The sequence below is a fragment of the Dermacentor variabilis genome, chromosome 2, assembly GCF_050947875.1.
Source record: "Dermacentor variabilis isolate Ectoservices chromosome 2, ASM5094787v1, whole genome shotgun sequence".
Lineage (NCBI taxonomy): Eukaryota > Metazoa > Arthropoda > Arachnida > Ixodida > Ixodidae > Dermacentor > Dermacentor variabilis.
The window spans coordinates 82,403,432-82,417,118 of record NC_134569.1 but is presented as its reverse complement, the minus strand read 5'-3'; the positions used below and the strand labels follow the sequence as shown (position 1 = coordinate 82,417,118).

General features: G+C 44.6%; 1 protein-coding gene across 8 annotated transcripts in view; it reads right to left on the bottom strand.

Moving 5' to 3' along the window:
* LOC142572166 (lysosomal acid glucosylceramidase-like) overlaps positions 1-10,055 on the bottom strand; it is a 32,320-nt gene extending 22,265 nt beyond the window's left edge. Inside the window, exons 1-7 of one of the 8 annotated variants that reach the window (XM_075681091.1) lie at positions 9,839-10,044; positions 9,596-9,765; positions 8,673-8,767; positions 6,875-7,057; positions 6,046-6,210; positions 2,277-2,410; positions 27-199 (exon numbers count right to left, since the gene is read on the bottom strand). In XM_075681091.1, the coding sequence (XP_075537206.1) occupies positions 27-199; positions 2,277-2,410; positions 6,046-6,210; positions 6,875-7,057; positions 8,673-8,724 (707 nt within the window). In that variant the 5' untranslated portion in view covers positions 8,725-8,767; positions 9,596-9,765; positions 9,839-10,044. Of the gene's footprint in view, positions 1-26; positions 200-2,276; positions 2,411-6,045; positions 6,211-6,874; positions 7,068-8,672; positions 8,768-9,595; positions 9,766-9,838 lie in introns of all 8 variants that reach the window. The other 7 variants (XM_075681090.1, XM_075681094.1, XM_075681092.1 and 4 more) reach the window with 7 other exon arrangements.
* Between the last annotated feature and the right edge of the window lie 3,632 nt (positions 10,056-13,687).

Sequence of the window (13,687 nt, the reverse complement as noted above, 5' to 3'; positions counted from 1 at the left end):
GTGAAATGTATTTCCACCCCACATACTTGACATAGTACTTTGCCCAGGTTTTGTAGAAGGGACCACCTGGAACTCCAATGATATGCCCTCGTCCCACCATCTTCTTGCTGGACTTCATCCAGGCGGGGCTGCTCCAGGAGCTTCCGAAAAACCACAGGGGCTGTTCTGACACAGACATTGCTCTTCTGATGTGCGGGATCTGCGAGTAATGTGAAGAAAATTGTACGTTTTGGGTAATTAAACTTAATTAATTAGTGAGTTATGGGAAAAATGAAAAATTGTCTGAGTTACTATAGGCTATTGCGAATAGTATGGGTTCGGTTCAATTCGCTTCTGACGCGCCTTTCATTTTTAAATTCTTGGCTCAAGTTATGTGGGACACCCTCTATACTTTAATCTGTTCGATTTATTTTGCAAAATATATATTCTGTACAAATATGTCTCATGTATCATGAACGATAAGAAGGGGAACAGGTAGAAAGGCCTGATTTTCGTAAGTCACAATCATATGCATGTGCGTTACTATGTATCTTCAAAACAATGTGTGTAAGGGCCCTATAACGTAAAACTATTCCAATATGTTTCTATTCCAATCTCCTGACGTCAAATTTGCGCAACCAGCGACGCAAGCACCGGGCGGTCACCCGCAGGGTTGTCTGAACACACCAATAAAACGCTCTCCTCGTTCATGGGAGGTCACTTTTGTTTGCTTGAAGAACGAATAACATTGCCTATACTGAGCGGCTTGTCGTATCTAATTGGCTGACAAGAGGCGAGGAGAACGCTCAAGGGGAGAGGGATTCACTGGGGCAGAGCCAGCGCAGTTAAAATCGATAACCGGATGAAGAGGGTGGTGCCGGCGTCTGCGATTGGTTGGCTTTCCCCTACTTAGCTTGCGGTGGCTGGTCGAAAATCACGGCGGCATGCAACGGAAGCTTAAGAATGACGCTAAAAGGGACACTCAGTAAAGAAGAGTTGGCAGAATGAGGTGGTAAACGTGCCGAAAGTGCTCGAAAACGTTACACGGCCACGCAAGAAGTTTTGTTATGCGCAAATACACCCATGCTATCCAGCAGCTGCGAATAGCCAGCGCCTGAGCGATCGGTGGCAGCCATCTTTTATTCCTTTCGGAACAGGGCAGCCTGCGGCTATTCAGAAGAAAATTCAGTTTTGTTCGGCATATTAATGCATCTTTAATGCGTACACGTCACTTTGACGCGGTGAGTTTTCGCGGTTTTGTGACGTCGCGTGACAGGCAGGTTAAGTGGGTGCAGCCCGAAATCTTTTGACCAATAGCCGGAGGCTAATGGCGAAAAGGCGTCGAATCAGAAATAACTGTTTTTCTTTTTTCTGTCAAATCATGCATAATCAGTGTGTACACGTCATGTCAGATGGGGAGGTATCGCGGTTTTCGTTACGTCGCGTGAGAGACATGTGAAGTGGGGGTGGTCGAAAAAAGTTTTTGACCAATCGTGGAGGGCTGATAGCAGAATTGGAGTAGAAAAGTTTGGAAAAGTTTTACGTTATAGCGCCCTAAGTTACCAAGCCATGTTTATGCGGCACAGTAACCCGTCAGTACAATTCTGGCTTTGTGACTGTTTTCTGGCATTGGGGACCTAAAATGAAGATTTGATTTGATTTGAATTTATTTGATTTGATTTGACTTGGACGATAAGCAGGAGCCGCCAGTGTCCTTCGCACGTGGCGTGGTCAATGAGCACGTCTGTGGAGCGGCTCCTGAGCCGTGCACGTGATTCGCCGAAAAGCGTCAAGTTTCACCATGCCACTGGTACTTCCAACCGACACTTAGTGGATGAATTTTCCCGCTTGCAGAGGCACAAAGTGACGAGAGTTACTGAGTAGACCGCAGTGGCCTTCAAACTTTCAGCTCTCTTTCTGTATGCATTCGGTTGGTGGTATGACTCGGATGGACGGATGAATGGATAAACTTTATTTAGTCTACTTCAATATGGTTGGGCCCCTACATGCCCTGCAGTCCCCTGGCCGACATCTCCAGAGGAACCCGGCCCACCAGCCAAAAGTGGTCATCCGAGCCGGTGGCCCGAAGGAGTAGCCTCCCACGAGAAAAGGGAAAGGTTTGGCATGGCGTCTGCCGCAGGGGCTTAGGGCAGCTTCATAAACAGTGGAAGAGATCTGCTCAAAGCGCTTGGCAGGTGATGCAATGTTGTAGGTTACGCGACGGGATGCATGGCATTCAAGCTGCTTAGCGCAATCAGTGCCCCGGGACTGGGGAGTGCGTGCGTTTTTGTCAGTACCTTTAGCTGCAAATCTTCCTCTGCGAGAGTGAAGTTTCTCAGGCCCATGTCTCCCGCGGAGTTATCGTACGAGTATTTGCGTACAGAGAAGTGATTACTGCCGATCGGAATCCTGCCGATGCTGTATTCAATGCCTGTCGCAAAGAAGAAACAATATCATCGTGTCATTCACTCAGAAGAACATATCAAAATTCGTTCCATTCTAAAGAATAGCGCCCATGCACCCCGTACAGATGGTAAACCAGCGAAGCTGAAATATGCGGCTCCGGTGTTTATCGCTGGGTTAATTCCGACTGTTCATTAGTCTTTCTCAATTATTCGTTACGTCTTTGTCTTTCTTAATGGAGTTATATGTACATGTCTGGCTTGGGTTTATCACATTGTTTATTTGAAATGCCGCACATTGGTCTTCGCATAATCACCATCGTTGAGGGGCGCAACGAGCGGCCAATTGTGTTAATCCAGCGGGTCCATCAAAGTATTTATGAATTATCTTACTCATTTGTGTTTCGTAATGCGTTAATCACAGTGCTTATGACTCGGTTATGCACTGTAGTTACCAAGTGACACACCGAAGCCGCACATTTCATTTAAATAAAGACAGGGACACGTTTATGAACCTATTGCGAAGTCGGAGAGAGACTGCTGCATGCGCGCTCTGCTGCGAGAGAGAAACGACGTCACTATCGGCGTAGCCAATGATGCGCCGCACCTTCCGCTGGAGGGCTTCTGAGGTCGGACCGCGAACATGTTGCTTATGCATATACAGCGTCGCTGTAATACGTAGATAAATGCATATGTTGTAAATGCGTAAGCATTTCTATTCCTACCTAACGAGAAATTTGTCCGTCCGTCACGTAAGGCGGATGCAATGGCTCATACCTCCACAGTAGGGTTTCTGTGGTCCGACCACGAGCGTTTCGCCTATGGTCGAGTACAACTTTAGAAAAAAAAGGGGCGTTTACTCTTCCAAGGCGGATGCACACGAGCCTTCACCAATGGGCGCGCACTTTAGACTGACGTCACGAGCCGGACGGCCAGTGACCCCGCCGATGGAGAAGGTGGCCGCCCGCGCTACGAAGTGGGCCGAATCGCGTCAGTCGTGCGCGTCTGCCCCTCGTCAGAGTGAATTCCCAAACTGTTTGCGCTGGTCTATCATGCCGGAAATATTATTGCGAGCTTACGAAGCAACATCTGTGCCGCGTGCGTTTATTCTGAGCCGTGATCCGGCGACGAAAGATTGCAGCGAGCATCGCCGACACTATGCTACGCGAACTGGCAACACTGCAGGCTTGCAAAAAAAAGAAAGAAAGAAAGAAAGAAAGAAAGAAAGAAAGAAAGAAAGAAAGAAAGAAAGAACGAAGAAATAACGTGAAAAGGAAAGAAAAAGTTTGTGATAACACCAAACTAAATAATCATATCACTCTTATGCTATTTAAAACCAACAGTATATATTTAAAACGATGAATGAAGCACTTTTCTACCTTTCCTGCCTCGATCGTCTTCTCGCCCCAGGTTTGTAATGGTTTCGACGAATGCATTGTTTTTTTTAAATACTTGTTAAATAGCAACTGATTCATTTTGAGCTCGGAAAACGAGTAGTAAATGTGCCGTGTACATTTAAACCAGCGCGAAAGCCATGCGGAGCTGCTCTTTCTTCTTTTGTCCCTCGCAATGAAGCTAAGCAGACGACGCGAAACATTGTCGAAAGCGCGGGGTTATTTTTTTTCGCCATCCGGCATGTGGGGTAGTATTCCAATCACGAGAACTCTACCAAACCGGTCATAAAAATACAAGTCTTTATTTATACCGGAATTATGCGTTTTACAAGCATGTTCTTTTGAGAGGGACTGTTTTAGTCGCGGAGGCAATCGGCTGTCGCGCTTCGGTCATCTGGGCGGGGCCTCCCCTTTTTTTTAACGTAGTACCCGACTATAGGCATATACAGCTTCGCTGTAACAAGTTCCGGTGTCTCGGATACTTTCATCGATAGCATTATAAATAACATGCATGCAACAAGTGAACTGAAAATTAATTTTTTTCGCATGCTTAACTTTAAACGCCGGTTATGCGTTGAAAATGAGAGGGATACTTTTCCAAGTCACTGTTGAAGCATATTACATTACTCCGAATGTATGTTTATGTATAGGTAAATGATTTCCAGATATTTTAAGTCACGAACTATGACTTGCTAAAGCGCGCTGCGAATGAAAGCAACACATGTAATTTAATGCGATACTAAAGAGAAACGTTCAATAATTTAAAAACTGGTACAGTATTATTCACAAATAATATTTGCCTTGATTTGAAGGGAAAATGCCGGTTACCAGCACCTACACTACAGGTTAAAGTGAATGCTCCGGCGCGTCGTTGTGACGCATCGGATTTCAAGATGTCTGACGATATTTGGGTCGTTTCTGCACAGAAAAAGTTACTAAAACATATTATGCTTCGATATCAGTGTTGACACACAGCTAATTAACCAAACCAGACCCTGTCAGGAATTCATGGCACCATGGAGCGCTAGCGTGAGAAACTTAAGGTGGCCTCGTAATCTACCTATCCGTCTTCGGGCTATGCTGGCTTGCCCAAGCCACCTCTTCCGCTATAACTGGCATAAACGATTATTTTAGGTGCACAATGTACCCTTCCAGCCTCACAAAAGATCTCGGTTTAGCGTATGTATAAGGAAGATTGTAATGGGATACACCGGGATCAAATACGTTAAGTGAGGACGTGCGCACATGATCGAGATTCGGATAGGCTGTCACAGCGACACAGCTGCAATGGCGTACGAGGAACGTCTTGTGCGTGCTGCAGGGGTGTGCGTGCACTGGCGTACAGAAATGGCGTAACGTAACATTTTACATCAGAAGAGACGTAACAAGTTGCATTTCTTCCTTCATTATAAAGCCTATACCAAATTGTGTTAAAGCTATAGTGGTGGTCTCACAGTCTAAGTTTGCAATCGTGCTCGCTCCGCATTCATGGTACTAGTCTGCATTCCACAGTACGTTTGGACAATAGGGTAAAGAAACGACCCGCCTTACTGGTGGCGACCGAGACTTCCCTGCACCGCTCGAGCCCGCCGCACTCGTAGAAGGTTTAAACTCGTGCGCTTGCTTCAATCTCTTGCATTTGTGCTCCCTATGAAGACGGACACGTTTCACCGTGTAGTCAAAGCTATTGGATATCTCTCTGTGTTGCTGCCCGAGTCTTTTCACGCCATTTCTAGATCCTACGTGCCGAATGCAGGGGCAATCATAACTGAGCAAGCGTGAATTGTTTTGCAGAAAATTGTACGCGTGCGACTCGTGATGAGCACATGCTTGAGCTTGATATACTGCACCTACTATGGCTTAGTGAGCTTATCTAAACGCCGAGAGAGAGGCTAAATTTAGATCCGATTGCGTCATACGTTTCGCGACAATGGTGCCATCTATGCACGTGACACACACATGATCGAGTAATGACTTCTTTCCTCTGCACTATGAAACCAAAGTAACGCACGTGACTAGTAGGTTCCAAAGATATAAGCGATAATACTATAACATGTTCCCGCTTTTTGCCGCTTTGACCGAGTTTAAGAATGTTTCACATAAAAAAAAAAATGTGCAATACTCCGACCTGAGTTCTGAATTACAGCTGTCGCCGGAAATGAAACGTGTACAGAGGTACACCTTTTTAACACAGAGCAACTGCAACTGAGTTCCTTAGGACTTTTAAGCGTCAGTGCTCCAATTGCGTCGACGGAAATCATTGCTGTTACCTTGTCTGGAGTAGTAGGACATTATGAGAGCGTCTTGCAGTTTTATCGGGAGACTTCTTAGATTCAACCCAACAGCGTCCGTGAAAGCTCCTCCGAAACCGAAGATTTCCTGGTAGGTTATTGCAGGATTGATAACAAGCACCATTGTGTTCTTGCCTGGCGGATCTGTTTAAGAAAAAAAAAAAAACCGTAGTAGCAAGAGGATGTTCAAACGCGTTTTGAATTCCTGTGTCTGCAGTCGTCATTTTGAGGAATAAATATGTAAGTGGCGAATGCATCCTTTGTAATTAACTTTAAGGAACGGTTGCCGTTTCGGGCCATATTTTATGACAGTTACCAAGAGTTATCAACGCCGGCATTAGGGCTGAGCCGTTCAGAGGGAACGTGAGCATCGTTGTATGGTTTTGACTGACGTTAACGCTATTCCATGTTAAATTTTGCATTGCATATTATTTAAAAACGCACTAACAGTTAAGATAGGCAACAATGATTTAGTACATTGTCATGAACTGTAACGACACGTTCATAGCCGAAGAAGGGCGTAGTAAACGAAGGAATAGCTCTGATTTTGGATTTATTTATTTATTTATTTATTTATTTATTTATTTATTTATTTATTTTATCGTCCCAACAAAACACCGTGGCTATGACGGACGCTGTAGTGGAGGACTACGAATTAATTTGGCCGCCTGGGGTTTTTTAACGTGTACCTAAACCTCAGGGTGATGGTCTGGTACATCAGTTACAGAGAACCAGGCTTCAAGTATATTCCTTGCAGGCAAGCGTGTCGAGAGAGGACGAGATGGAACAAGTACAAACCATAACTAACCTGTTGTTTTGATGAACAAGATCGTTTTAGCGAATCGGAGGCCGGCCTTAGTGCTCTCAAAGGCAACCGCTGATCTTCGCGGAAGACGTCCGGTGTCACCGATGAAGTCGCAATACGTCATGCTGCACACGCACACAGGGCTGCCAAAGCCATAGTCCTTGGGCCAGCACTTGGAGGCTGCAGCTTTGGTTCGCTATATGCAGTGATTGTTCACGTTTATACGCTCACTTATTATTTACACCTCTGCAAGACACTGTTCCTGTTCATCGTTCAAGGCGTTACCACGTACACTTTAATATAGTCTTAGTCATGCCGTATCGTCGTATGGAAAAGTACTTGGGCGTGCGCTAATGCTTCCCGTCGAGCTAAACAGAGAAGCTGCAGGCGGAAATGCTTAAATGGGCCGAATTGCCTGACGCATCAGTAGAGAACCTATCTTCGGAGTTCTCGCTTAGAACGTTGCGGAAGAAGCGTCGAATTTTAGCAGCTTTAATCAGTGAAACTTCTATGTAAAGCTCGTCTTACTAGCGTTACGAACTAGAACGAGAATTCCTAGTAACCGTGACCCGACGCTTCCAAGCTTGAACATAGTGTGCCGGTGGATGTGCGCTTTATCATCATCATCAAATTCACGACCGCGGCAGGGCGCAAACCGCTGTCAAGGATCTTTGGTTGCCCTTGTCCTGCTTCAGCAGGCTACATACATCCTGGTTTCTACTCCGCAAGCAATGCGTACTTCGCGTGGCGGTGCACTATATCTTGAAAGCGATCTTGCAGACGGCTCATACCTTATCGCGTGCGGTTTTCTCGCCGCTCTTTGTGTTGAGGCGATGTACAGCACGAAGGTCACTTTGCTCGCTGCTGCTGCGGCCGCGCTTGCTCACGATTTTGACAGCGAGTGCACGCGCTCATCGAGTGTGATTGTGTTCATGTTTGTGGCGCGCTGGCACCGTGCTTGTTAATCAGCAAGCGAATGTTTCCGTGTTTATACGGCTTCTAAAACTACCATCCTTACTTTGTATAGCAGTCTACTAATTTGCTATCGCAATCGATGCTTTGCCTTTGGGGGAAGACTGCGACTTTTTTTAATTATATGAATTTAAATGGGAGGTTGATGCCTTCACGTGGCTGCCGGCCGCATGGCAACCAAGTATATTAAAGTAGAAAAAGCACTGAAATGCATTAAAGACAGTATAAAAGCACGATGGCACCCAAAGTTGCACACACTAACACACAGAAGCGAGTAAAAGACTGTGCACAGAGATGTACAGGTCCATAAAAAATTAACTTAATTACTCAACAGTCCTAGATCACACAGAGCGGACTTTAAAAGTTGAACAAACTCCTTTTTTTAACATCTTCATTAAAAAAGTATCCTAATCCAACATCGAGGTCGCAAACTATTTGTCTATATGTTCTATCAAAAATTATTACGCTGTTATCCCTAGAGTATTTTTTTCAAATTATCATTAATAATGGGTCATTTCCTAGATCACACAGAGCTCGCAGTTTTTGCAGTTACATTGACTAATGCTATAGCACCTAGCTACCGAACTGTATATATAAGAAACTAAAACATGCACGACACATATGCACCAGCTGTATTTAGACAGTGAAGCATTGTTGCACTAACACGGCTTAAGACGCACATGATAGGGTATACCTAAAAAGCACATGGACTCCTATACTGAGTCTCTCAGTTTCGCAGTGTGCACTAACGTGTCACAGTTTTTCGACTTTCGTCGATATCTTTCGCAACGTAGTTCCGCTATTTTCTACAAGAAGTATGCGCACTTACCAGATATAAGAGCTCCCAGTGTGGCTGCGGCGAGCAATAAGTTCTTCATCATTGCTCCTGGTTCTCGAAAGGACACTTCAGCACGAGAATTCCTCCTGCGGTATGTTTGCGCGTGGACAGAAATACTCAAACTCTAACGCATCAGCGGCACAGCGACACTACCTAATGAGGCTCATGTGACAGCTTGAATATTTAACATAGGTAAAGCAAGTGGGAATTATTCGTTCGTCGCTCCATCTATTTGAAACTGACATTTGAATAATCAGCAGCAGAACACATGCCACATTCTAGTCAGTAGATTAAATACTTAATCAGTATGTAAGACAACAGGAAAATATAAGCAGCTTTTACAGCAAGGTGCATCATAGCGTCTTTCTTTTATGTCACTGTCGGATATTTTTATGATGGACTGATGCAAAATAGAATTGGTTCTCAAAAGGCTCAGCGTCTTGTGTTTTGCATGCAGCCTTTGCGCACAGGTAAACCCGGTGGAAGGCATTGACGAGTTGACCGGCATTTTCACAGATGGTGCCCACGACACGTCCGGGAGAAACACCTCCCTATGGAATTCAATATAAATCAAGGAACTCACCGGACTCGAACCATTGCTAAATGAGGTTGTCGCCTTCGGCTTTATACTCCGCTATCATTTTCGTAAACACTGCGTGCAGATTTTGTAATATAATAGTTCATTCATTCGATTATCTGTTTATTTCTTTGCCACATTTCCAGTGTACCTTAGACGTGTCTTCACGGTTCCTATAACGTACAGCAAGGCTGACACAATAGTGGTTCTACTACAGTACGTTCTGGAAGGGCACGCCTCTTCTTTCGCGCTCCTTTCTGCAGAAAGAAAATTGCGTTTTCTGTGCGATTTGGTCCTATGAAATCATTTAGCGTGCAAAAATTAAAAAAAATTATACCGGCAAACGGAGGCCTTGGCAGAGCACCTGAGATTATACTAAAGCGGGTGATGCAAGATTTCCAGGGCCCCAAGGGCTGCGGGGGAGGTCCAGAGCTGGAACCAGGGTGGTCCGCGGGTTGAGAACGCCGTAACAGGAGCATGCCAGCGTGAGCTCGTATGCAAGATCAGCTGAGCAGATTTTATACAGGCTGAGGACGCGGGGATGTATAATTCACACAACGCAGAACAAGACCACACCAACCTTTGTGTTGTTTTATCCATAGACTTCAGGCCATTGAGTAAACAGGACGATGGTGCTGGAAGAACCCTACCCTACAGCGCGGACACGCCGAAGACCCGTATCCTCGTCGCCACGTTGCCTTTTCTCGTCCTTTGTCAGTAGAGGTAGAGTTAAACGTTGCATTGTACTCACTTTACGGCTTTAACCACACGAGGGCTGCTGCAGAAACAATGAATAAGAGCTTGCGAGGTGTTGCCACTAGCGCAGCGAGTGTTCAGTGAGCACTGGCACCCGCAGACAATTGTCGAGCGTCGTCGAGACACTGCAGAGCGCAAACACACACACACACACACACACACACACACACACACACACACACACACACACACACACACACACACACACACACACACACACACACACACACGCACACACACGCACGCACACGCACGCACACACACGCACGCACGCACACACACGCACGCACACGCACGCACACGCACGCACACGCACACGCACACGCACACGCACACGCACACGCACACACGCACACGCACACGCACACACGCACACGCACACACGCACACGCACACACGCACACGCACACACACACACGCACACACACACACGCACACACGCACACACAGAGAGAGAGACTGGTCAGACTTCTTGCGAAACATGACGCAAAGATGGTTCGTCGCAAATAAAGTGATGTAAGAGGTTTGCAACAACGCACTTTTTTGCCGTGTGCTATCGGCGACTAATGTTACAGAGACGGAAGATTTCTTAACAAAATGGATTCAATCAAACAAAGTAAACTCATGCATTTGCACTGCAGTGTGCAAATTCGCTCCGCACCTCTGTGCTCTCCGAACCGCTCATTTCGAGGGTATAAGCAGAGTCTGCCAAGGCACTTAGTTTTCTCAAGTCATAAGTGTTTCTCTTACTTTTTTTTTGTCGGGCAGCCCTGACCCTATGAGCTTTACTTCCATTGTTGAGACACATGCATGACCGTGACTATGTTTCTATTTTTCTTTTAGACACAATTACAGTGGCTGAAACCTCTGTGTAAAAGGGCCTCAGGGGTCTGACAGAGAAGCAAAGAAAGTGGTAGTCGAATGTAGTGGCCGACTTCAATAGTAAATTTTCTTGCGCAAATGCAACGAACGTCATATTCTAAAGAGGACAAATAAATGCAGCCCTGAGCTATTGAAACGCGCCACTGGCACAGAACATGGAGCCTTTTGAGAGTGAGCACCTATTCATTTTATAACCTGTGAGTTCATTTTTCGTATTTCCCCCTTCTTTCCCAATGGATAGAAGGGGGAAAAGCCTGAGGCACGTCCTTCAGGCTGAACTTTTCAGCATTAAAGGCGCTATCTCTCTCTCCATGTGCTTTAATAACTGCTTGCCTTCTACTTAAATCCAGATCCGACAGCTCTGATGCTCCAAATTAAAGTATGTTTTGACTCTCAGTAGAAGTACGTTCAATATGCTAGTGTCAAAGCAGAGTGAACGTATATTCCGTTGAGGAATCCGAGCAATAAAAAAAAAACGTGGTAAATACGGGAAAAGTCGCCGCTCCTCCAAAAAGAGTTGCCATCAAGTACCTATGTACTTTGTTTTTTTTTTTTTTTTTTTTTTGGGCGTGGGAGGTGACGGCGGCGGGTGTAGCCTAGCTATGGTGACCAGAGGCGAAATCGTAAAAAAGAAGCGACTATATCTTTGCCTCTGTTTTGACTGGCGCAAGAAGCTCACACATTTCCCTGCAACATCTGAGCCGCTGTCTGATAGTTTCTTCGTTTACCTTGTTGAACATCCTTGCTGACACAACGTAAATGCTTTTCGCATATCTGAGACTAGGCACAAAGCAATATGCTGCTTACAATTTAGAAGTGTATATTTATATATCGAATAAATAATTTATACTCACTACCTGAAGATTCCTCCTTGGGTGTCCATATACCCAAGAAGTACATTGCTAGTTGACTGTGATTTGTTTCAGTATGCTGCCCTGGCTACTGAGGTCGTGCTCGCACTGGACGGCAAGCAAAATGTGTAGACAAGCTGCCATTTGCTTATGCAGTGGTAATACCTAAATCAGGCCTTAAAGCAGTCTAATTTATATTTGACACACGCTAATTAATCGCAGCAGAAGCGCCATTGAAGTCCATTGCGTGATTTGTCTAAATATGAGTGTCATTAGTGGAGAGCGTTGCTTGACCCTGCGCGCTCTTCCACGCAACATGCTTTAATTTTGTTGCCTAATCTTCCTTCTTGATACATTACTTCATTTATAAACTTTAGCCAATCAGATATAACATCTCACGTATATATATATGAATCCTTTTATTTATTAAGCTGACCAAAATGACAGTTTCCGAAAATTAGGCAGACAACTCCAAATGGCCAAGAGACCACATGGAATTAAGTCGCTCCATTTCTAGCTTGGAAAAACAAAAGACAGCAAACACAAGTACTCCATGATGAAAGGCACAGATAAGCACGACTATCAGACGAAGAAGCAAAGCAAGTAAACCTAAAATACCCATACAAATAGCAATAAATCACGTTTTATTTGTCGTGAGGAGTGGCTGATGTACATGAAATAATTTACAGGAAGACACAAATTAGTCCGGCTTGCTTATATGTATTAATCACATTTAAACTTTCTTTTTTTTATCTGGCCTAAATCGCGCGCTATAACAACCTCTCCTGCATTCAGATTTACTTCACTATTTATTCAGGTCCAGTTCAAGTTGGTGAAACAACGATGCTCATCATGACATTTGCAGGGTTCGAAAAATGTAAAATAATAAAATATTTTAAAGCATAGCACAAGCAAAGATTGATACTAGGCAGAATAGAGTCATTGTCCTGCGCGCCGCTTAACACCTCATTGTCTAGGCAACTTCGCAAGCGCCCTCAAGTTTACAAATGAAGGGTCAAGTGAGAGAGCTTGCATTGGTTAGCCGCGATAAATTCACTCAAATGCACCTTGCATCGTTGGAAAAAGAAAAAAAAAACACTTTTGTAAAGTCGAGCCGAGTCGTAGTGTGTTGCATGATGATGCAATGCCATATTATCAGATGATGGCCGTGGTGCTCACAATACGTGCAAGGAACTTCTGTGCTCGTGCATGTCTTCTTTCGTCAGTTCTTTTCATCATCGCAGGTTCTCGACATATAAGACCCGGAGACATGTCGTGATGTCGCCCTTCGACATCAAAAGGTCAATCTTCTTCTATGTATCACCCATAAGTCACCTGAAAAAAGGACAACCCTAAAGAAAGCAAACACCTTTCATCACATACATGCAACCAAAATTTTCCACACAGCACTGCCAACCCACGGCTTTCCATCCAACCGGAGCTGCTTCGAATGCTGTATTTACCTCGACGCACACATAGGTATTTGTTGAATAAGTCGAGTGAATGGAATAACGGACACATGTGTAGGAAGTCATCAAACTCCAACTGAAAGCGATATCGCTTTCAGTTTTAACGCATTTCCTTTTCTTCACTAAATATGCAAACAATACATGGCCGCGTTTTTTGAAACACACAGGTCTGGTACGCCCGGTAATTCATGCATCTTTCCAATCCTTGAATGCTGTCGGAATAACGAAAAACTAATTCATTTCTCTCGCACAGATTTGTACACTGAGAACTAAAAGGAACCTTACTACAGCGAGTGAATGAAAATGTTCGATTGAATAATTAACGTAATTAAGCTAATTAAAATTTTAATTAATGACTTTACGGCATATATTTTAATGTAATAACGTTCTTTTACTCGAAACAGCAAGGTTTCCGAAAGTGACTTTTTTTAGAAACCCAACTACTAGAATTCACGTCAGACTTACACTTTT